Here is a 23,862-nt window from a genome sequence, read left to right as displayed (position 1 = left end):
ACGCAGACACGGGGAGAATGTGCAAACTCCACACAGCCACCCACCCGAGGCTGGAATCAAACCCGGGTCCCTAGAGCTGTAAGGCAGCAGTTCTAACCATTGAGCCACTGTGCCGCCCCAATTGCTCTCTCTCCATATCTGAGTATTTCCAGCATTTTCTGGTTTTGCGCCTGTCATATTATTATGTTTTAATTTTATGTCAACACAGATCTGACTGCTGGATGTCACAGCCAATTTAGCTCCAGCTAATCACTTGAAAGCAAGGAAATGAATGCTGCAAAGCATTTTAAACATTGAGACGCTATTTCTCTTATGTCTTATGGAGAACATACAGGCTGTTAGTCTAAAATGGTTGAAGATACCTTGCTGGTGTGGACAAACCTCAGATATCCTCAGGTGAACCTGTAGTGTAACCTCATCAGTGCACCTCTATCACTCATGCAAAATCCACATGTGCCTTTCTACTGTAATTAGAGTGGTTTGTGTTCAAGGACAGGGATCACACAGGACCTTCCTAATCGATCACTCACATTATAGACAGCCTGTCTCTCCCTGTCCAGCCTCACTGTTGTATTGATGATTCCACTCAGAGGGTCGATGCTGAAATACTCCCAGTCTCTGTTGACCCCTGTCTTCAGAAAGCCATACCTGACTGCTCCATTCAAACCTTCGTCATTGTCAGTGGCCAGCACCTCATACACATTGAAGCCTGCGTCTCTCTCCTGGGGGAAAAAAAAAACCAAAGATTGATGACACCAATCACTGAAGGTATCACGGTCTCGGTTCATTCCGCATCAACTGGGTTGCTGTGGCCCAGAATCTGAACCAGATGAATACAGTAAGAGCAGGTCAGAGGCTGGGAATCCTGCAGCGAGTAACTCACCTCCCATCTCCCCAAATCCATTTCACCAACTGCAAGTCATACATCAGGAGTATGATGGGATACTCCCCACGTGCATGGCAACAAATGGGGCGACACGGTGGCTCAGTGGTTAGCACTGCTGCCTCCCAGCGCCAGGGTCCCAGGTTTGATTCCAGCCTCGGGTGACTGTCTGTGTGGAGTTTGCACATTCTCCCCGTGTCTGCGTGGGTTTCCTCCGGGTGCTCCGGTTTCCTCCCACAGTCCAAAGATGCACAGGTCAGGTGAACTGGCCATGCTAAATTGCCCATAGTGTCAGGTACATTAGTAGGGAGTAGGGGAATGGGTTTGGCTGGGTTACTCTTCGGACGGTCGGTGTGGACTTGTTGGGCCAAAGGGCCTGTTTCCGCACTGTAGGGAATCTAATCTAAAATCCACTACCTTCAACATTCACTGCCTTCGACACTGATGTATAATGGTAGTAGTGTGCACCATCTACAGGATCACTGCAGAACTCACTGACAGCACCTTCCAAACCCAGGACTACTTCCATCTAGAAGGTCAAGGGCAGCAGATACATGGGAACACCACCCCCTGCAAATTTCCCTCTAAGCCACTCACTATCTTGACTTGGATATTGCCATTTCTTCAGTGTCACCGGGTCAAAACCCGGGAACTCCCTCTTGCCCACAGCCTGTTACACCTGAAGGACTGTAGCAGTGCAAGGAGTCACTCACTTAGGAATGGAAAATAAATGCTGGGTTAGCCAATGGCGCCCACAATTAACAACGAAAAAATGCAGGCCTTTACGGAGGTGTCGTCAGTGTTAGAAAAAATAAAAGGAAACAAAACACAGTCAGTTCTGCTGTAACGTGGTAGTTCCATTCTCATGCAATCCTGTGTTATAAGGAAATTGTTTAATAGCAGTACAATTTAAACTAATGGGGCCGGAAACATGTTATAAACAATACACGCTTTAAATGTTTGCGCTTTAGAAACAACATCCCCAATTTGTCAAATGAGCTATAGCAAATCCGACTAAACGAAACACGTGTTATAGCAGAATGACCTGCACATGCTTTTTTATAGATATAACAATCAAGCAGCAATAGAATTTCAAGTGTTACATTTTACATTTTATGATCCGTCTAGTGAGTAGCAAGCACTTCTTCCAGATTTGTTTATGTCTCTATAGGTACAGACTGGGTGAATGCAACTGTATTGGTCACAGGTCACTGTTTAAAGATCAGGGGTCACTTGTTTAAAATAGAGATGGGACAAAGTCATTTTCTCAGATGGGTGAGAGTCTTTAGAACTCTCCTCTGGAAAAGGTGGTGGGGGAGCACAGACCTTGAATATTTTTAAGACAGAGGTAGGTAGATTCTTGTCAATGATGGAGGTGAAAGGCTATCGGGGGAGGGAGACATTCTTTTAAATTAGATTCCCTACAGTATGGAAACAGGCCCTTCGGCCCAACCAGTCCACACCGACCCTCCGAAGAGCAACCCACCCAGACCCACCTCCCTTTGACTAATTGACCTAACACTATGGGGCAATTTAGCCTGGCCAATTCACCTGACCTGCACGTCTTTGGACTGTGGGAGGAAACCGGAGCAAACCCACGCAGTCAGCCGAGGCTGGAATTGAACCTGGGACCCTGGTGCTGTGAGGCAGCAGTGCTAACCACTGAGCCACTGTGCCAACCCAGATTTTTAAGATTACAATCAGATCAGCCACAACCCTATTGAATGGTGGAGCAGGTGTGAAGGGCTGAATGGCCTTCTGCTTCTTGTTTGTGAGTGGGTACAGGGTACATGCAACAATACAGGAATTCCACGATCAATGAAACATACTTCTGGCTAGAATGAAATGGGTGGACTGAATGGCCTTTATTGACTCCAGATTGCTGTCTTTTTCTAATTATTTCTGTCAAAAATAAAACCTGACCTCAGCTTAAAACATAGACAGATCCGAAGTGGGACCTCACACCTAAAGTGCCTTGTCTAATCTGAGATGTCACCTTGTGTACATTGATAAAATCTGTAATTATCTCGAGATGAAGACTTGAAAGGAATCTTGATTTTGCATTTTAATCAGCGTCTACCTCCTAACTGATTAAAGCATTTGCATGAGGGCAGCTAGTTTTGAAATTGTTAACTTTCTGCTTATAGATACTGTGTCTTACACCTCCCTATCATACCATGCCTGATGAAGGAGCAGCGCTCTGAAAGCTTGCAATTTCAAATAAACCTGACAGACTGTAACCTGGGGTTGTTAGATTTTTGACCTTGTCTACCCCAGCCCAACTCTGGTGACTCCACATCATAATTATTTCTAAACTGATACATTTCCTGCAGCCATACATGCGCAAGACTGAAAACAAAAACTATTGTCCTCTTCCCAAAATAAGAACAGGAAGTGCTGTAGGAACTCAGAAACTCAGTGGAGAGAGACAGAGTTCACTTTTCAAGTCTGATATAACATGTTGGATAGCATGACAAAGCCCCTGTGTCAGATAAGACAGCTCCAACATTTGTGTGAATGCTACATGTCTCCTCTGTTCTCTTTCCTTTCGATGAGGGTGCAACTGTCATATTCAACTCGAAACGTTAACTCTATTTCTCTCTCCACAGATGCTGCCAGACCTGCAGAGTTTCTCCAGCTTTTCATTTCACATCTCCAGCATCTGTAATATTTTGCTTTTATTTTCATGGCCAATTCCCAATGCTGACTTTATTTAACAAAAAGGTGTTTTTGAGTTCTTTCTTTATTCAGAAACTGTTTAAGATGTTCCCCAGTGACTGGGCAGGTGGGTTCTCTACCTCCATGATGTGTAGTATTGTCCCATTGGGAGGCCGAATGAAGATGGGTCGATTGTCGTTCACATCAATCACTTCGATCTTCAATAATGTCGTCCCCCAAAGCGGTGGGCGACCACGGTCCGTGGCAACCACCGTCAAATTAAACCTCTCGTAGGATTCCAGGAGCCTCATGGTGGTGATTACTGCAGTGTCCTTGTCAATCCGAAAAGCCTCTGAAAGATAAAGGAGGTCAGTAGGGTAACGTTCCTAGTAATTGCTGCAGCTTCCTAACTGACACACACTGATATCCTTCAGGGAAGGAAATAGCATAGAATCCCTATAGTGTGGAAGCAGGCCATTCAGCCCATCATATCCACACCGATCTGCCATCCTTATGGCCTACAGCAATGAGGTTGACACTGTGGGTGACATGGTGGCTCAGTGGTTAGCACTGCTGCCTCACAGCGTCAGGGTTCAAATCCAGCCTCGGGCGACTGTCTAAAGTGTGGAGTTTGCACATTCTCCCCGTGTCTGCTTGGGTTTCCTCCGGGTGCTCCAGTTTCCTCCCACAGTCCAAAGACGTGCAGGTCAGGTTATTTGGCCATGTTAAATTGCTCATTGTGATAAGTGCATTAATTAGTCAGGGGTAAATATAGGGTGGGGAATGGGTCTGGGTGGGTTACTCTTCAGAGGGTTGGTGTGGACTTGTTGGGCTGAAGGGCCTGTTTCCGCACAATAGGTGATCTAATCTTTAACTGCAACAATGGCTATCAGACTAAACAGTCTATAATTCTCTGTTTTCTCTCTATCGCCTTATAAGACCATAAGACATAGGAGCAGAATTAGGCCATTCAGCCCATCGGGTCTGCTCCACCATTCAATCATGGATGATACGTTTCTCAACCCCATTCTCCCATTTTCTCCCCATGACCTTTGATCCCCTTGATACTCAAAAACCTATTAATCTCTGTCTTAAATATACTCAATGATCGATCTCAGTCTGAAATACACTCACTTCATTTAAATTCTGAGTTTATATTAACTAACCTTCAACCACAGGAACTGTTCCAGAGTCTATATGATCTTAAAAGATGACCACCAATGCATTCACTTTTCCTAGGTCCACTTATAGAGTCATAGAGATGTACAGCATGGAAAGGGACCCTTCGGTCCAACCTGTCCACGCCGACCAGATATCCCAACCCAATCTAGTCCCATTTACCAGCACTTGGCCCATATCCCTCCAAACCCTTCCTATTCATATACCCATCCAAATGCCTTTTAAATGTTGTAATTGTACCAGCCTCCACCACTTCTTCTGGCAGTTCATTCCATATACGTACCACCCTCTGTGTGAAAAAGTTGCCTCTTAGATCTCTTTTATATCTTTACCCTCTCACCCTAAACCTACGCCTTCTAGTTCTGGACTCCCCGACCCCAGGGAAAAGACTTTATCTATTTATCCTATCCATGCCTCTCATAATTTTGTAAACCTCTATAAGGTCACTCCTCAGCCCTTCGACGCTCCAGGGAAAACAGCCCCAGCCTGTTCAGCCTCCCCCTATAGTTCAAATCCTCCAACCCTGGCAACATCATCCTTAAGTATTCTGGGATGTAATAATAGATGCTGACTTAGTCAACGATGCCCACATCCCATGAGTAAATTAAAAAGAACTGCTGTGAAATCAGGTTCCAGTTAATCTCTAGGATGCCAGGTTTGAGTTAAGAGGTGGAGAGGGCGAGAGGGCATGCCTGAGATTGGGATAGTGGTCATTGTTCCTGGACCAGTCAACCAGATGCCCAGTTTCACAATCCAGAAATAAGAGTTCAAATCCTGTCCGGGCTGTTTGTAACCCGAGATTGGTGACTGATTTTAATCTGAAATAAAATCCAACCACGAGGCTAACAGATGGTTGCCAAAATCGAAGGGGGAGGAAATTTCCTGTCCTTTCTCAGTCTGGCCTATGACCCACTCCAGACCCAGAGCAAAGTGGTTGGATCCTAACTGTCCTGTGCCATAGCCGGGCAAGCCACGCAGTTATATTCCAAAAGGGAGCACCTCCATCACCTCAAGAGTGTGTGTGTGGGGGAGGGGGTGGAGGTGGGGGGGGTTTACCTTCCCAATGACATCCACATACCATAAATGAATAAATAATGAAAACAGGACAGAGAGATGGATTGAGATAACGAGGCAACAATGGGGTAGATGGAATGGTAGGGAAAAGGGACCTACATCCAAATAGTGTAAGATAATGTGAGGTACAGTGAGAAACAAAAACACAGGGAGAGGCTGAGCAGGCTGGGGCTGTTTTCCCTGGAGCGCTGGAGGCTGAGGGGTGACCTTATAGAGGTTTACAAAATTATGAGGGGCATGGATAGGATAAATAGACAAAGTCTCTTCCCTGGAGTGCGGGAATCCAGAACTAGAGGGCATAGGTTTAGGGTGAGAGGGGAAAGATATAAAAGAGACCTAAGGGGCAACCTTTTCACGCAGAGGGTGGTACGTGTATGGAATGAGCTGCCAGAGGATGTGGTGGAGGCTGGTACAATTACAGCATTTAAGAGACATTTGGATAGGTATATGAATAGGAAGGGTTTGGAGGGATATGGGCTGGGTGCTGGCAGGTAAGACTAGATTGGGTTGGGATATCTGGTTGTCATAGATGGGTTGGACCGAAGGGTCTGTTTCCATGCTGTACATCTCTATGACTCTATCAAGTTCCGATATCTACTGAAACCACAACAACTGACAATGATATCTTCTGGCCTTTAGGATCAATCAATGGAAAATTGTTATGATGGTTGCACCTTATACTTGACATTCATTGCGAAGAGTTTTAAAAGACAGATTTTGTATTTTGCTTCACTCTAACCCAGCTACTGGTACAGGAAGCTAATTTACTGACCCATCAGGGCTATCTGAAATCTTGATGTGATTCATTTATTGCAGAATTGAAATTCTTGCGTCAGTTCCAATGGAGAGGTGCAGCTTTTGTTGGTCAGGAGATGGGTGAGAGGAGAGGTGCACCCATTCCATTCCCTTCCTCACCCCAACCACCAACACAACCGCCATCGCTATCATCATCACTATCACCATCATTACTGTCATTACTATTAACATCACTATCACCATTACCATCAGCACCACCAGCTGACTCCAAATGATGTCTCCTGTTCCTAGTCACAGATGTCTTCCCAGCCTAAGGGTTCCCTAACCAGATACAGTACAGAGGCTAATCCCGCAGTGGAGGTACTAGGTGAAAATGAGCCAATCTCCCTGAGGAAAGGTAACAAAAGTGAACAGGAAGATTAACTCTGATCTGCTGTGGGGAAGGTTTGGGAAGAGATCCGCACTTTGGCTGTGCTCACCTTGCTGTAGAAAGGCACATGCCATCATCCTATTGAACAGCAGAGTAGGGTCAAGGGGCTGAATGGCCTGTTCCTTTTTTATGGTCTTATGTCACAGGACATCTAGACTCAAGAGCTTCAAAGGTCAGAAGGGGAAGTGAAACATTCAAATGCAAAAGGTACATTGCTCCCTAAAGCGGATTAGATAATTATTTATCTTACCTACACCAGGCCCCTGAATACTATACTGCAAGACCGCATTCTCCCCTTCATCCAGATCTGTTGCTGTCATGGTAGCTACAGAGGCTCCTCCTGGTTCATTCTCATAAACGCTGGTGCTGAAGACATTCTTGGAGAACTGGGGTCGATAGTCATTCACATCCAGAACAGTGACCAGGACCTGGAGCAATGAATTGTAAATGCATTAGCAAATGAGACTCAAGCTACAGTTATAGCATCAGCTTGAGAATAGGATCAGGCTGCAACGTGATGTACGTTCTGAGCTGTCTCTCAGTCTGACCTCTTGCTGAACTCATACAGACATTCAAAAAAGGAGCAGTATCAGACCATTCACCCCCTCAAACCTATTCTAACATTGAATAAGTCACATGACACCAGATTATAGTCCAACAGGTTTATTTGAAATCACGAGCTTTCGAAGTGCTGCCCCTTTGTCAGGTGAAGTGACAGGAAGCTCACAGGCACAGAATTTATAATGAGAGAGATTAAAAAAGTCATAAAAAAACGTGAGTGTCAACAGGTTGAACAACAGGTCTCTGCAGGTGATCAAGAATGTCAGATGGTGTGAGTAAATCATCAACAGCTGAATAGCAAGTGAAGGGATGACCTAGAATCAGATTAATCACAAAAAAACGTAAAGATAAGGTGGTGCTGGAGTCAAACCAATTGCCTGGAATAACATTTTGATTACTTGTTACTTTAGTTAGCCTCTCTGCATGTGATTGTTACACCTGTCAAATAATTCTAGTCATTCCGTTTGTCTCCTGCACCACCTAATTTTTAATTTTTTGTAATTATCTCTCTGCCTCAATTAATCAGATCAGTTGTTTCCTCCGGGTGCTCCGGTTTCCTCCCACAATCCAAAGATGTGCAGGTTAGGTAAATTGGCTATGATAAGTTGCCCGTAATGTTCAGGGATGTGTAGGTTAGGTGCATTAGTCAGGGGTAAATGTTGAGTAATAGGGTAGAAAAATGGGTCTGGGTGGGTTACTCTTTGGAGGGTCAGTGTGGAGTTGTTGGGCTGAAGGGCCTGTTTTCACACTGCAGGGATTCTATGTAATAAGTCACCCATTCACTTATTATTCAGCTTTTGATGATTTACTCACATAGTCTGACACTCTTGATCACCTGCAGAGACTTATTGTTCAGCCTGTTGACATTCTTTGTATGATCTTTTGATCTCTCTCATTATAAATTCTGTGGCTGTGTGCTCCCTTTCTCTCCACCTGACGAAGAAGCAGAGCTCCGAAAGCTCACGATTGCAAATGAACCTGTTGGTGTGTCATGTGACTTCTGACCTTGACCACCCCAGTCCAACACTGGCACCTCCATAACATGAACATTCAATAAGACTATGGCTGGTAAGTTTGTGTTTCCCATTCCCCATTTCCTTCTATCCTCGAGAACCCAGGATTTTCCTGCCCACCAAGATACTGGCTTCTCAATATACAAAGACCCAACCTCTATCTCTGTCTGATCCAAAGAGTTACAAAATCACACAAGCCTCTGAAAAATTAAAACTCCCCTCACCTGTGTCCTGAAAGGGAAATGCCTAATGTTAAAACAATGTCCCCTTGTCCAGAACAAAGAGTTATCCTTTCCATATCCACCTTATCAAAACCATTCAGGATCTTACACATTTCAATCCAGTCACCCTTCATAGAGTCATAGAGATGTACAGCATGGGCCAGACCCTTTGGTCCAACCTGTCCGTGATGACCAGATATCCCAACCCAATCTAGTCCCACCTGCCAGCACCCGGCCCATATCCCTCCAAATGGTCTAATGGAATCACATCCAACCTGTCCAACCTTTCCTCATAAGACCACCCACTCATTCCAGCTCTAATCGAGCAAAATACTGCAGATGCTGGAAATCTGAAACAAACAGAGAATGCTGGAGAAACTCAGCAGCATCTGTGGAGAGAGAAACAGAGATAATGAGTTGAGTCTGGCTCTTCATTTTCCTTAGGTAAGCAGGCCAAAATGTGCTGTTGAATCCCGTGCAACCTCTTCTGATTCAGCAGTTTCAGGAGTTTGAACTTGAAATGTCCTAATGTTCAAAGCTATGGGTCAAGTGCTGGGACATGAAACTATTTTAGATCTTAGAATTGCTTTGACAGTAGAGATCTGATGGGCTAAAGGGTCCTGTATGATTCTACGAGGGGGAGCTGGGAGATGGACTTAGATGGGAGCCCGAGGATCAAAAAATAAAGGTCAAGTCTACATAGCCCCACTCTCTCATCAGAGAGAGAGAGAGGGAGAGTGAGAGACAACTGCTGGTGGTTTAACCTGAGGGTCATCATGCCTCAGGTGAGGGGAGAGGTTGTAAAGGAGAGTCCTTCATGGTAACCTCAGCCAGCGCTGATCAAAAACAAAGTATTGTAGAAATTCAGTTAAAAACTGTAGATGCTGGAATCCAAGGTAGACAAGCAGGAGGCTGGAAGAACACAGCAAGCCAGGCAGCATCAGGAGGTGGAGAAGTCAACGTTTCAGGTGTGACCATTCTTCATGTTGTAGAAACTCAACAGGTCTGGCAGCATCTACAAACACAGAGTATCTCTCTGCACAATTGCTGCCAAACCTGCTGAGTTTCTTAGCACTTTGTGTTTCAATTTCCAGCACCCACAGTTCGTTGTTTTATATTAACCCAGCTGATCGGAATTGAACCCACGCTGTGAGTATCACTCTATGTTGCAAACCAGTGTCCAGCCAACCGACCAGGAAGGCTCATCAAATGACAAGTCTTTTTTAAGGAAGTTGTAACCATAGCTAGTGCAGAAATCGAACCCACACTGATGGCATGACTCTGTACAGCAAACCAGGCATGCAGCCAACTGAGCTAACCCCAGGACCGTGCAAAAGATGGGGCTCAAACACATGGAGTTACTAGTCACCAGTGACATCTCAGGTCAAACGCACATACTGGGCAACTGGAGCAAGAAACCAGCTTTAGCTGCACGGCTGAGTTTCAAAACATGTTTATTTCCGTTTTGTTGTAAACGTCAGTCAGTCTATAGTGGAACAAAATGACTTTCGCCAACAAGTGCAGATCCTGCTGGTCCTCACAGGCTGGGAGGGAGTGAGCCATCTTTGGCTTTGTAATGGTTCCCACTGATTAATCCAACACCATTTACGCTGGCAATGCTTGGGGGAGGGGGGAATGGAGCATTCCAATCACTGTGTTATAAATCAAAAGATGCAAGTTAGTTATTACTCCGGTCTAGAGATTGGGGGCAAAGTTTCCAGATCGGCTTTGATCAGCTGGGTTAACAAAATACAAAGAACTGTGGGTACTGGAAATTGAAAAACCAACTGTTGTAGAAACTCAGCAGGTCTGGCAGCATCTGTGGAGAGAGATATTCTGCTGTGCTTTTCCAGCTCCACATCTATTGACTCTGACTTCCAGCATCTGCAACCCTTACTGCCCTCGAGTTTGGCGTTTGACATCTAACCATTGAAATGTGTAAAGAACCCAGCATCCATCTGTACGCCTTAAGGTTAAAGTTAGTCAATAAAAGCAAGACCAAATCCTGCGCTCTCAGGTGAAAGATCCTGTGACGCTATTCTGAAAGAAAGGTACATTCTTTCTGCTGGTCTGGCCTATATTGATCCCTCAACCAACATCCCGAGAAACAGAACACCCTCTCGTTTATTGCTGTGCTGCATGTCAGCTGAATGTCACTAATGGTACCTTACAACAGTGACTGTACTTCGAAAGTGACTGGGGCATCCTGAGGAAGTGATAGGTGCTATAGAGATGCATGTCACTCTTTTACCTCTCCAGAGAGATTATTGGGTCAGACATAAACGCAATGGACTGGGAAAGGTAGATAAACAACTCCCCAGTGGAACTTGACAGAAATGAAAATGCAGAGTTGCAAGTGACCATCAAAGGTGATTAGACCTCTCCGGTTTTGGTTCTGCCAATCATTTGGAAGAGCACAAGAAGGCCTTTGTTATTCATCTGCAAAAGATTGACACATTACAGAAATAACCACTTCCTCTTTCACTTCTCAGAAATGGGTGATGCAATCCTAGAAAAGTTGGTCAATCATTTTATGAGAAAATGGGGAAGGCAGGTCAACTTTTGGCTCCTTCTTTTCCCTTTCATAACTTGGCTGGTAGTCCATTGAAACACCAAGGATAAAGAGAATGGATTAGAGATCCCCCCCCCCCCATTCACAATGCTTCACACAAACAGGTTGTCCATGAGACATTCACAGGAAGAGCTATCTGGCCTCTATCTGCAAAAGACTCAAAGGCCACAATTTCAACAAGACCAGGGAAGCTTTCTCCAATTTCCTGCAGCCACTATTTAACTCATTGTTACAACAGCAAATGAGCTGATCATTATCTCATCGCTGACTGTGGGAGCTTACTCCATGCAAACTGATGACAAGACTTCACACAGTGCATCATTGGCTTTAGAGGACTTTAGCATATCCTGAGATTGTGAAGAGTGCTGTATCAATGCAAGGTTTGCTTTAGTTGTATGGAGCAGTTAACCATAGGGACCTGATTGTAGGGTGCAAAGGGTCAATGTTGGGGAGGCAGACTCCATTGGTCGGAGATTGTAGATGAGGATCTGAGCCTCAGGGTAAGGGGTCAGCCACCGAGGACAGTGTGGATCAGAAATGACTTTATTGGAAGGATTCCATTCATCAGCAGACTGGCTCCAAGTGGTCAGTTGCTGAGTAATTGCAAGGCTGGGATGAATAGAATCCCGGAGTCTAAACGTATCAAGGGATTTAAGGACAGAATGATGGCATGAGTTTGATAGGCCGAAGGGCCTGTCCATTTGTCATGTGAATTTGGTACCATACTCTTGGCTGTTCATGATAGGTGAAAGTGAGGACTGCAGATGCTGGAGATCAGAGTTGAGAGAGTGTTGCTGGCAAAGCCCAGCAGGTCAGGCAGCATCCGAGGAGCAGGAGAATCGACGTATTGGGCATAAACCCTTCATCAGGAATGAAGTGTGTGGGCCAGGGCTGTTAATGGTAGGTACCAATGGCAAACTGGAAGACTTCAGCTGCTGGTCTTTGTCATTGTATGTGCACAAATTAGTAATTTTAGAAACAGGAAGAAGCTATTTAGACTCTCAAGCCTGTTCCACGATCCAATTAATTCAGGTCCATATGAATATGACAACTCCAAATACCCAGCCTTTTTCTACTGATCTATCTACTTTACAACTCTATCTCAGTCTCAGAGGCTCCACATTCCACGGTGACCACTGTCGTTTGAGATCTTCCGTTTAGCCATGAAAGAGACCGCAGGGATAGATTTTTCAGGATTATGGAGAATCGGGTGTACAGTCCCAATTTCCCCATTCGAAAATGAAAATGAATCACAGGAGAGGTCAGCAGTGCTGACCCAGAACCGGAGATTCTGATCAATATTGACCATTGAGAGTCCTCAACCATCTTGGATCATTCTCAACCTGTCGGTGGAGGCGGGGGGGGGGGGGGGGCGGGAGAGACAATCAATGAAGTGAATTGCATGATCAGCAAGATTTCAAAACAAAATTCAATGCATCCTTTCTGAATATTTACGTCTTCCATTGACATCATTGGGACATTATGTTCTTTGCTGTCTGAGGTTTCAGTCCAAAGACAGCTGGCTGGCATGGGAGAATGTTCTAGAACAGGAAAAGAAGTTTTAGATAAAAAAAGGATAATGATGAAAGAGCGTTCTGTTGCTTCCTGTTCCTCTTACATTTATTTTGAAAGGTTTTAAAATATTATTTGAATTGATGGACCGTGCGTCCTTGCCTGAGTGTCAATACCAGGATGTGGGAGTGAGGCCAGATTTTTGCTGAAGGCAAAAATGTAGATCATGTTTTGAAGAGGGAAAGCCAAAAGCTAGACTTGTCCTTGCTCCTCGTGTTACCTTTTGCTGCGCGTGCTGATTTATCTCTGACACTGTCATTTTGTGCTCAACACTGACGTCAGTCTCAGGATGCTGACAGACTAATTTTAAAATCCTTGTTCTTGTCTTTAAATCTCATTCTCTCCCTATCTCTGTTATTTTTAGATGTTTGTTGATGGGTTGTGGGCATCACTCATTGCCCATCCCTAATTACCCAGTGGGCATTTAAGAGTCAGTTGTGTTACTGTGGGTGTGAAGTAACATGAAGGTCAGACCAGGTAAGGGTGGCAGATTCCTTCCCTGAAGGACATTAGTGAACCAGATAGGTTTTTAATGACAGTAGTGACATAGTCACCATTAAGCTAGTTTTTGTTAATTTTATTGAATCCAAATTTCACCAGCTGCTATTGTGCAATTTGAACTAAAAAACCCTGGGGTTCCAGATTACTGGCCCAGTAACATTACCAGTTCAGTATCATTACCAGTTCACCACTTTCTCCTCAGATTTAAACACACTGCCTAAGAGTATGATGGAGGCAGAGTCAATTGTGGATTTCATTCGGGAATAATAATCTGTTACCATCAGCCGCTGGCTGAGAATCCCCAATTTGTTGTGATTCTGATGAGATTACCCTCTGTCCCCAAATGACTATATTTTCGGAGAGGAATGATGAACTACTCCCTTTTGAAAGGAGCATGAGCTAATGGTAAGATTCTTGGCAGTATGGATGAGCAGCGAGATCTTGGTGTCCATGTACATAGATCCCTGAAAGTTGCCACCCCAGATTTATAGCGTTGTTAAGAAGGCATACAGTGTGTCAGCTTTTATTGGTAGAGGGATTGAGTTTCGGAGCCACGAGGTCATGTTGCAGCTGTATAAAACTCTGGTGCGGCCGCACTTGGAGTATTGCAAGCAGTTCTGGTCACCGCATTATGGAAAGGATGTGGAAGTTTTGGAAAGCGTTCAGAGGCGATTTACTCAGATGTTGCCTGGTATGGAAGGAAGGTCTTATGAGGAAAGGCTAAGGGACTTGAGGCTGTTTCCGTTGGAGAGAAGAAGGTTGAGAGGTGACTTAACTGAGACATATAAGATAATCAGGGGGTTAGATAGGATGGACAGTGAGAGCCTTTTTCCTCAGATGGTGAAGGCTAACACAAGGGGACATAGCTTTAATTTGAAGGGTTATAGATTTAGGACAGATGTCAGGGGTAGTTTCTTCATTCAGCGAGCACTAGAATGCCCTGCTTGCAACAGTAGTAGACTCGCTAACTTTTAAGGGCATTTAAATGGTCATTGAATAAACGTATGGATGAAAATGGAACAGTGTAGGAGAGATAGGCGTCAGATTGGTTCCACAGGGTCGGTGCAACATCGAGGGCTGAAGGGCATCTTATGTGCTGTAATGTTCGATGTTCCACGTTCATCCCTCCCTCCGTTGGTCCCTCAGGTTAACTTGTAAAGAGCCCATTCCCTTTTCCCAATCCAACCGTATACAGGTTTAAACGGAGCTTTGCCTTCTTGAGTTAATGAAAGGGTGGGTTTATGGGGAAAGGTAACAAAATATGACACACATATACTCAGATTAGAAAGGAGAACTTTATGTAAAAAAGAAAGGCAGTTCAAGAGACATTAGTCTCTGGGTTCCATGACCAGTAGGTGCTGGAATGTTGTGGCTGTTACATTGGGTTATATCGGAGAATACTGACACTGGTAGTGAAGCAATTGGTTTTGAGATACTTGGATCTGCAACTTTACCAATAGCATTTTATCCTTTTTCCTTTTCAACAGTGATTTCAATGGCTTGCCTGACCTCTGTACTCAAAGTGAACGAAATGCTGTCTTTATCTGCAGAGCAAGAGTGTCTATTGCCTCTCCTTAAAGGGTGGCCTTCACTCTGTCCACACTAGCACATCAGTTCACTAACACAGATAGACCAGGAAGTAGCTGGTTTTTAACCCCTTTTTTGTATAATCTGCAGGAGATGCCTTTCTACTGAGAAAGGAGCAGTAATGCCCTCGTTATCTCTGCAGTGACTGGAGATCACAGTTCAGTTTATTTCGAATTGCTACCCTCCCTTTGAGATATTGCTTTTGAAGTTTCCTTGGCATATTTTTCAGGTGTGACATTGAATGCCTCTTCTCAAAGCTTTGCCAGACCATCAGTAAAGGTAAAAGTTGCAATTAGAAGTTCAGTTAGTTGTTAGTAAACCGAAGTTATAATCCATTGTCATAACAAATCTGAGGAGCCAACATTTGCAGAGTGGGTGGGCAAAGATAGAGAGGTGGGCGGCACGGTGGCACAGTGGTTAGCACTGCTGCCTCGCAGCGCCAGAGACCCGGGTTCAATTCCCGCCTCAGGCGACTGACTGTGTGGAGTTTGCACGTTCTCCCAGTGTCTGCGTGGGTTTCCTCCGGGTGCTCCGGTTTCCTCCCACACTCCAAAGATGTGCAGGCCAGGTGAATTGGCCATGCTAAATTGCCCGTAGTGTTAGGTAAAAGGGGTAAATGTAGGGGTATGGGTGGGTTACGCTTCGGCGGGTCGGTGTGGACTTGTTGGGCCGAAGGGCCTGTTTCCACACTGTAAGTAATCTAATCTAAGTAATCTAATCTAATCTAATCAGGTCAGAAGGGACCAATTCTTTCACAAAGAGCTGGACACAATGACCTGAATAGCCTCCTTCTTCACGGTAACAATTCAATGATCCAATGTTCCCAGGTCTGTGTTATCCCTCCACTTCTTCAAATCTGGCCTTTTGGGTAACTCAACCTTAACTGTTCCACCATTGGCAGCCGTGTCGTCAGCTTCCCAGGTCCTGATGATCCCTTTGTAAAACTTGCTTCCTCTCTCTCCTGTAAGGCTTGCCTTAAAACCTGTCTTTTCAACTCAGGTTTTTGGTCATCTGACCAAATGTCCTCCCTAAGTAGCTCAGCACCAAATTTTGTGTGATAATTTTCTTGCAAAACATCTTGAAACATTTTCGTGTGTCAAGAGTGCCATATAAAGTTTAAGTTGTTGTTACAACTTAGAAGTGGATATCTAGCATGTTCCCAAAATTGTTTACCATCCTGCTGCCTCTTTCATCTTACTCACGGCCAGTACTACTGACAGATTTTCATCCAATCAGTCTCAGTTAGATCTGATCAGACATTCAAGGTCAAATTTCAGAAGCAGTGGGTTGTCGCAAAGTGCCTTATGGTGTTAACACATGCTCTTTTGTCTTGCTCTGTCCCTTCTCTGTTGAGAGTATTAGTGATGAGATGAAGTCATCACAACTCTCCTAGCTGTGGTTTGGAGCTTCAAGTACAATGTTGTGTACAAATGTGCTGCATCTGATTAACTCAGATGTGGTATTGCTCCAGATGAGTAATTACAATGTAGACTTCAACCCCATCTCAAGTTGGGAGATCACTACTGACTACTGACGGAGAAACCATCTCATAAGTTCTTGAGCCATAACTCCAATAACACGAAGACAGCCCTTTGACCCAAACTGGTCCATGCCGTGCAAAATGTCCATCCACGCTAACCTCATTTCCCTGTACTTGGCCCAGATCCTTCTAACCCTTTCCTATCCATGTATTTGTCCAAATGCCTTTTAAATGTTGTGAATGTACCCGCCTCAACCACTTCCACTGGTAGCTCATTCCATATGCGTACCATCCTCTGTGTAAAAAAGTTGCCCCTCAGGTTCCCTTTTATTCTTTCCCTTCTAACCTTAAACTGGGAAGAACCCTGGGAAAAAGACTGAGTGCATTTATCCAATCCATGCCTCTCATGATCTTGTACACTTCTTTAATATTGCCCCCTCAGTCTCCTCCACTCTAAAGAAAAAAGTCCTAGCTGTTCAACCTTTCCTTATAATTCAGACTCTTGTAAATTTCTTCTGCACTCTTTCCAGTTTAATAACATTCCTGTGACCAAAGTGACCAAAAAGGTGACCAAAACTGAACACAATACTCCAAGTGCAGTCTCACCAATGTCCTGTATTAATGTAACATAACTTCCCAACTTCTATATTCAATACTCTGGTAACCTGGTTACTTCAACAAAGGACTCTAAAAAATTTGCGAGGTATGTTCTCCCACTCACAAAGCCATGCTGACTATTCCTAATCAAACCCTGTCTTTCCAAATGCATGCATATCTTCTCTGACAGAATCTTATCAAGTAACTGACCTACCTCAGATGTTAGGCTGACTGGTCAATAGTTCCCAGGTTTTTCTTTGCAGCCCTTCTTGAATAAGGGCACAACATTCGCTACCCTCCAGTCTTTCAGGACCTCACCTGTGGCTAACAATGATGCAAAACTATCAGCCAGGGCTCCCACAATTTCTTCTCTCGTCTCTCTCAGTGCTCTTGGATATATCTGGTCAGGATCATCAAATTTATTCACCTTCATACATTCTGGTACATCCAACATCTCCTTTACTGTGATATGGATTGACCCCATGACATGACCACTAACATCCCCAAGTTTCTAAGCTGTTGAACTGAGCTCTTAATATCCCTGTCCCAATGGTTCAAATAGACTGTGATTATTCTGACATCAAGGACACAATTTGCATTTTTATGTAAACTCTAAGAACTGCAACTTTAAATTCACCCAGAATTATTGAGTATTATACTGAAAGCCAACTCAACGACAGGTAAATTTAATACATCTCACTGTGAAGTGACCTTTTCTGGTATTTAAATTCCACAGTGACATTTGAACATTTTGTCCCTCCTCATTGTAAATGCCAATCGCCCTTGTCCACAGAAAAAAAGATAGAAAGTTCTGGAACCTCAGCGAGGGACTGGAAAGATAACAAAAGTTCACCAAGGTACGGACTGCATTTTGAAATACTTGGCAAGCTTTTTCACTTGGATGTCTCTGACAACATGTTCAATGAATCAAGTGTTTAAGTGGCTTGAGAAATAGTCATATTTTTAAATACACATCATGTTAAATTATCTTAAAACTACCTGATACCTTTCAAGTAGTGTGCCTGTGAGCTATTGCTGCAGATCATGGAGCTGGTGTGCGTTGTTGAGAGTGCATGAATTTTCACCTTCTATGAAGCCTGTAACAACAGGAACATAGAAGTGATCTATCGAGGGAGCAATTGGATTCGGTCAGCAGGATGGATCTTGAGATGGATGCGTAGAGGTAAGTGGCGATAGGAGGGAGTGCCAGATACTGCACTGAAGTGTCAGGATGGAGGGAGCAGAAGCAAGCAGGATAGAAGGGGAGATTGGACGATAGAGGTGACAGTGACGAGAGGGCAGGGTGAACATTTGGACTGAGGCCTGAGGATGTTGAGGACCGAGATGATGAAAACAGCCACAGCAGGAGGCCGTTCAGCTCCTTCAGCCTGTTCCACCATACACACTGCAGCTGTCCTGTCTCTTAGTTCTAATATCCTTGCTCTGTAACCTGCAGCAGACTCAACAAATGAAGCTTTTCGAGGTCTACGATTTCAAATTGAACCTGACCTTAGCAGGTATGGGGAGTGGGGATGCAGGGAGGGGCAGGGGTTGGGGTGGGGTTGTGCGAAGTACATTCCATATTTCCGTTGGTGCACAGACGTGTTTCCTGACACTACCCTGGAGCAGTCTGGCTCTCATGTTAAGGTTCTGGTCCCCAGCAGAAATAATTTCTCACTGTCTGCCCTGCCAAATCCTTTAATTGTTTTAAACACCTTAATTAGACTATACCCTAATCACCTATGCTAGTGGGAATACAAGCTTAATCATTGTAATTAATCCTCTAGTCTTGGCATCACTTTGTGATTCTGTGCTACACTCCTTCAAAGATGTTATATCCCTCCTGGGCATAGTGTCCAAGGTCCAGTGTAGTAATGACAGAGGATTCAAAGCTAGAGGATCAACATTTTGCTGATGTACGATGCTCTCTCTTGCTGGTAACAAATGGAACCACCTGGCATGAGGTCTGGGAGTTACCTGGACAGCATTCTCTCTGCGATTGCTTGGATTATCACCTGGGTTGTCCTTGGCAACAGCTGTTAGAGTGTAGTGATCTTTTTTTTCCCGATCAAGTGCAGCCAAAATGTAAATATCCCCCTTTAGGTGAAAAAGGAGCACAAATAATTATTGCAACTGCTACACATGCTCAATAATCTTCACACTCAATCGTCTGCAGGTACAGTGGGTAAGAACGAAGGCAAATGGAACTATGACATTTATTGCCAAAGGAATACAGTATAAAAGTAGGGAGGTGTTGCTGCAATTGTACAAGGCATTAGTGAAACTGCATCGGAAGTATTACACACAATTTAGGTTCCCCTTGAGGGGGGATGTATTTGCATTGGAGGCAACTCAGAGGGGTTCTCTAGATTGATTCCTGAAGTACGTGCCTGGCTTAGGAAGAGAGGTTGAGCAGTTTAAGCTGATACTCTCTGGAGATTTGAGGCGTGAGAGGAGATCCGACTGAGGTTTATAAGTTGCTAAAGGAGATTGACAAAGTACAGAGGATCTTTCCATATGTGGGGCAAGCCAGAATGAGAGGTCATAGCTTCAGAACAAGGGGAGGCCGATTTAAAATCATGCAATGTTTTTATTGAGGGAACAATGAGAAACTGTTTCCACTGGCAGGAAGTCAGAACCCAGAGAGAGAGACAGCACAAGGGAGAGTGGTAAAAGGCCCAGAGGTGAGATGGTATGAAAGATCTTTAAGGGGCAGCTTGATATGATCTGTTGCCTGAAAGATTTGTGGAACTGAAGCAATAGTAATTCTCCAACGCTTGAAGCAAAGAAACTTTACAGAGTCACGGCACAAGACCTGGGAAATGGAACAAACTGGATAGGTTTGCAGGGTTAGCGTAGATACGCAGCGCTGTAATCCTGTACAGATATAGTGGGAATGAATTGTTGAGACAGAAATGGGAAAAAAGCCTAGACAGCAATTCTTGGAAATATGGGTTTTTTTGGCTATGTATGACACGGCAAATCCATATTCATCATTTAATCTTACCTGCTATGAGAAGATGGCCTGGGTTTTCTGCTTTACAACTGCTTGACAATCCAAAGGTGTGCAGGTTATGGTGGATTGGCCATGTTAGAAATTTTCCAGGAGTGTCCAGGGATGTGCAGGTTAGGTGGGTTAGCCAAGGTAAAAACCCCATGTGGGGTCATGGGGATGGGGGTGGGGTGGGTTAGTCTTGGTAGGATGCTCTTGATGGGCCGAATGGCCTCTTTCTGCACTGAAGGGATTGTATGATTTGATAATAACAGAATGGACGGCCTGAGAGGGAACAGAGTCAACTCTAGAGAGGAATCTGAATGGCGGGTGGCACCCATGGTTGGCAAGTTCTGTTTCCTGGAGGGCATTAACTAAACAGTTGGGGTATTATGACAATCTGGCAGTTTTCACCGTCATATATTCGGCTTTAGCCCCAAGTGGAATGGAGCGTAAACAGAATGGCCAGTTTCTGGGGTCTATTATACATTGATTTCTGGAACAGCACTGTGGTCATGTTTGTTCACCACTATCTTCTCAAGGACAATGAAAGGATGTTGGGCAACAAAGACTGAACTCAGCAGTGATGCCCAGGTCCACTGGGTGAATACTTCTCCTTTCAAAGAGATCTTTCAGAATGCAGCAGAAGATGCTTGCTTACCGTGTTTGGATTGATTCCGAACCTGCCCTCTCCATCCACAAGGCTGTACTCAATCTGTGAGAAGCTGTCATCATCTGCATCCTCTGCACTAACTTGGAGAATCACTGTGCCCAGGGAGACATCTTCAAACACTGGCTTCTGTATCATCACGCAAAGTGGAGAAATCATGATTAGCGGCAATGTCAGCAGCTCCCATTTGCATTAATTCACCAAGCCTCCTCAGACAGCGCCTTCCAAACCCATAACCGCTTCCATCTAGAAGGACAAGGACAATAGATACATGGGAACACCACCCTCTGCAGTTTCCCCTCCAAGCCACTCACAAACCTGACTTGGAAATGTGTCCTTCAGTGTCGCTGGGTCAAATTTCTTGACATATCTTAGGGCATTGTGGGTCTAACGACAGCTTAAGAAGGCAGCTCACCACCATCACCTTCTCAAGGGCAACTAGGGATGGGCAATAGCTCAGCCAGTGGTACTCACATCTCATGAATGAATAAGAGAGAAACTACATGACCATCAAATGCCCGCATCTATGTGCCATCACAATTACCGGCTCAGCTTGTGGTAATGTCTACTCCTGAAACTTCATGTGAGGATTCTTAGAATGGCCGACTCACCATGACTACCACAGAATTAAAGATGGCTGCCAGTCCACCATTACTGTGCAAAGGCGAACTCTGCCCCCAGGTGGGTGCACTGCAGATGGGAGCCAAGATGGCCCTGATTGAGATTGGCAGCTCATGATGTTGATACTTCACTTACCCATTCTACATCCTACCACTCTGTGCATTTCCACAGTATCCCAGTACAACACCTACCTTTGCAGGGTTGATGCCGATAGGGCTCTCCTCCAGAACGTCAGGGGTCGCAACCACAGGAGAATGGGCCGGCTATTTAGGGCAGAGCTGAGCATTTTATTTTCCCTACCCCAGAGAGAGTGTAGATGTGCAGATATGCGTTTACTGAAGGTAGACATGGAGAGATCACTGCATGCTGTGGAATAGAGGGTAAAGGGCAGATTGAGGTAGCCTTGACTGCTCTGAAATGAGGAGAACATTTGAAAGGCCATGAAGCGCATTCCTGCCCCTGTTTCTCATGCTCTGACATATGACGATTCGTCACGAGTTATAAGCTTAATGCTCGCACCAGTGCCATGTATAGTTCATGAAGAGATGCCTTGGTTACCTGGTAGGATGACTGCACAAAGACAGGGTTGTTGTCATTGACGTCCTTGATCTGTAAATACACCGGAACCTCCACAGATCGAGGTGGTGTTCCGTGATCCACTGCCCGCACTGTGAAATTCAGCCACTGAACCTCTTCGTAATCCACTGTCCTGCTTGCAACTATTTTCCCTGGGTTTGGGGGTGGGGGGAATGGGGAGGGGTGGAGGATTAGAGGGTTGGGGTTAGAGTCTGTATTAAAGCTCTGATAACATCACCCCCATAAAGGATCAATCTATCAATCCCCATCAGGGGCTTAAATCAGGACTTTTCAAACACATTGTATGTTATCGATACTGACATTGCCACCCCAAATATTGATGTCCTTCATATCTCTAATTTACAGGGGAGACCAAGCATAATATTGCTGAAAAAATCAGACATACTGTTCTTGCACACATCAGGACAGAATGCAAGAATGTCAAATTCCAAAGACCACAGATCAGTCGGCACTGAATAGCGCAGAGAGACCATCAATAGATTAAAGTGAGTCAGGTGAACAGTGACAGATAGTGCCCAATGAAGTGAAGGGGATTGTGATATACTCTGGACCAAAGATTGGTGGATGAGAGCATTTTCAAAACTTCACCTGCTGCAGGATCCTCCAATCTGACGTAGTCTCCGGGAGGGAGATTCAGGAGTTCATAGTTGATGAGTCCATTGGGCCCTTTATCGGGATCCACGGCCGAGACAGAGAGCAGTGTTGTACCAGCTGTTGCTCCTTCCAGAATCCTCTCCGTGAAAATACTAACCCCAAATGGTCGGAATCGAGGAGGATTGTCATTCACATCCAGGACATTCACTGTCAGCTTTGCTGAAATAAAACAGACAGACAAATAAATGGATATAAATGAAATTAATAGTTCTCTATTAAGGAGAATCAAGGGGTTCAGGGATAGGATGAGAGTGCTGCTGAGAAAGACTAGGGTTTTACTGAAGGATTGGAGCAGTTTCTGAGGAGCAAATCACTTGGCCCTGCTTCTAGTTCTGATGTTCTCCTGTTCCTTTGACTTCTGCTACCACCCTCACCCCCTCCACTCAAGCTTTATGTGACAAACTTTGCAGACCCTACCTTTTACTTTACACAGCGAATGCACTGGTGTTAATTAAACATGGGGTTTTTCCTCTCTGCAATCCTCCTTAAAAGTTCATTTTGGAAGCACAGAATTTTATAGTACAGAAGGAGGCCGTTCGACCCATCCTGTCTATACCGGTTCCTGAAAGGGTTCCCCAGTTTATCCCATTCTCCAGCTCTGTAAGTTCATCATTTCCAAATATATATCCAGCTCTCTTTTAAAACCTCTGATGGAATTCACCTCCTAGGCATCACGTTCCAAATCCCAACAACAGTCTGAGGGAAGAAGGTTCTCATCTCACTCCTAGCTCTCTTGCTGACAATCTTGAAATTGTGATACAGATTTCTCTACAGGGGATTAACCCTCCCCCCCCCCCACTTTAGTCAAAAATGTGTCCTGGAGTTCATTCCCCATGATGTTAATTCTCCAATTTATCTTATCGAAAGCCTCCACTACGTGAAATACCTCAATAGGGACACTTCCTTTCAAAAGCAAATCTTAAGTTTTCCTCTTAATTCAGAAACTCAACTGCTTGCGATCAACTCTGAGGATGGTTCAGGATCTGAATCCTTTCCGTATGATCTTAAACTTATTAGATAGGGTTTTATGATATTCGAGAGGCTGCGTTGTTCCATCATATCTCTGTTAGCTGTGAGCATCATGAAACCATGAGCTAGCACAAAGATGTGGAATTGGAATGGTTATATGGGAATACAACTGGTGGCATACAACCTTACAAAACCCCAGGGTGATCAATCTAACAGGATGTTATCACCAGCTTTGCTCGAAGACTATTTCAAAACCTACACCGAGCTCTGGCCTT

General features: G+C 44.6%; 1 protein-coding gene across 1 annotated transcript in view; it reads right to left on the bottom strand.

Annotated features, from left to right (window-relative positions):
- The window catches only part of cdh23 (cadherin-related 23), a 261,541-nt gene that overhangs the window by 31,168 nt on the left and 206,511 nt on the right, over nucleotides 1-23,862 (bottom strand). Inside the window, exons 22-28 of the mRNA XM_087982495.1 lie at nucleotides 22,553-22,777; nucleotides 21,926-22,095; nucleotides 20,738-20,875; nucleotides 19,062-19,181; nucleotides 7,231-7,408; nucleotides 3,682-3,893; nucleotides 531-722 (exon numbers count right to left, since the gene is read on the bottom strand). Of these exons, the coding sequence (XP_087838621.1) occupies nucleotides 531-722; nucleotides 3,682-3,893; nucleotides 7,231-7,408; nucleotides 19,062-19,181; nucleotides 20,738-20,875; nucleotides 21,926-22,095; nucleotides 22,553-22,777 (1,235 nt within the window). The remainder of the gene's footprint in view (nucleotides 1-530; nucleotides 723-3,681; nucleotides 3,894-7,230; nucleotides 7,409-19,061; nucleotides 19,182-20,737; nucleotides 20,876-21,925; nucleotides 22,096-22,552; nucleotides 22,778-23,862) is intronic.

The sequence above is a fragment of the Chiloscyllium plagiosum genome, unplaced genomic scaffold (assembly GCF_037043375.1).
Source record: "Chiloscyllium plagiosum isolate Xiang-an unplaced genomic scaffold, Cpla_swu_hap1 HiC_scaffold_43, whole genome shotgun sequence".
In the NCBI taxonomy this organism is placed as follows: Eukaryota; Metazoa; Chordata; class Chondrichthyes; order Orectolobiformes; family Hemiscylliidae; genus Chiloscyllium; species Chiloscyllium plagiosum.
The sequence above is the reverse complement of the archived record's forward strand: the minus strand, read 5'-3'. Positions and strand labels throughout refer to the sequence as shown.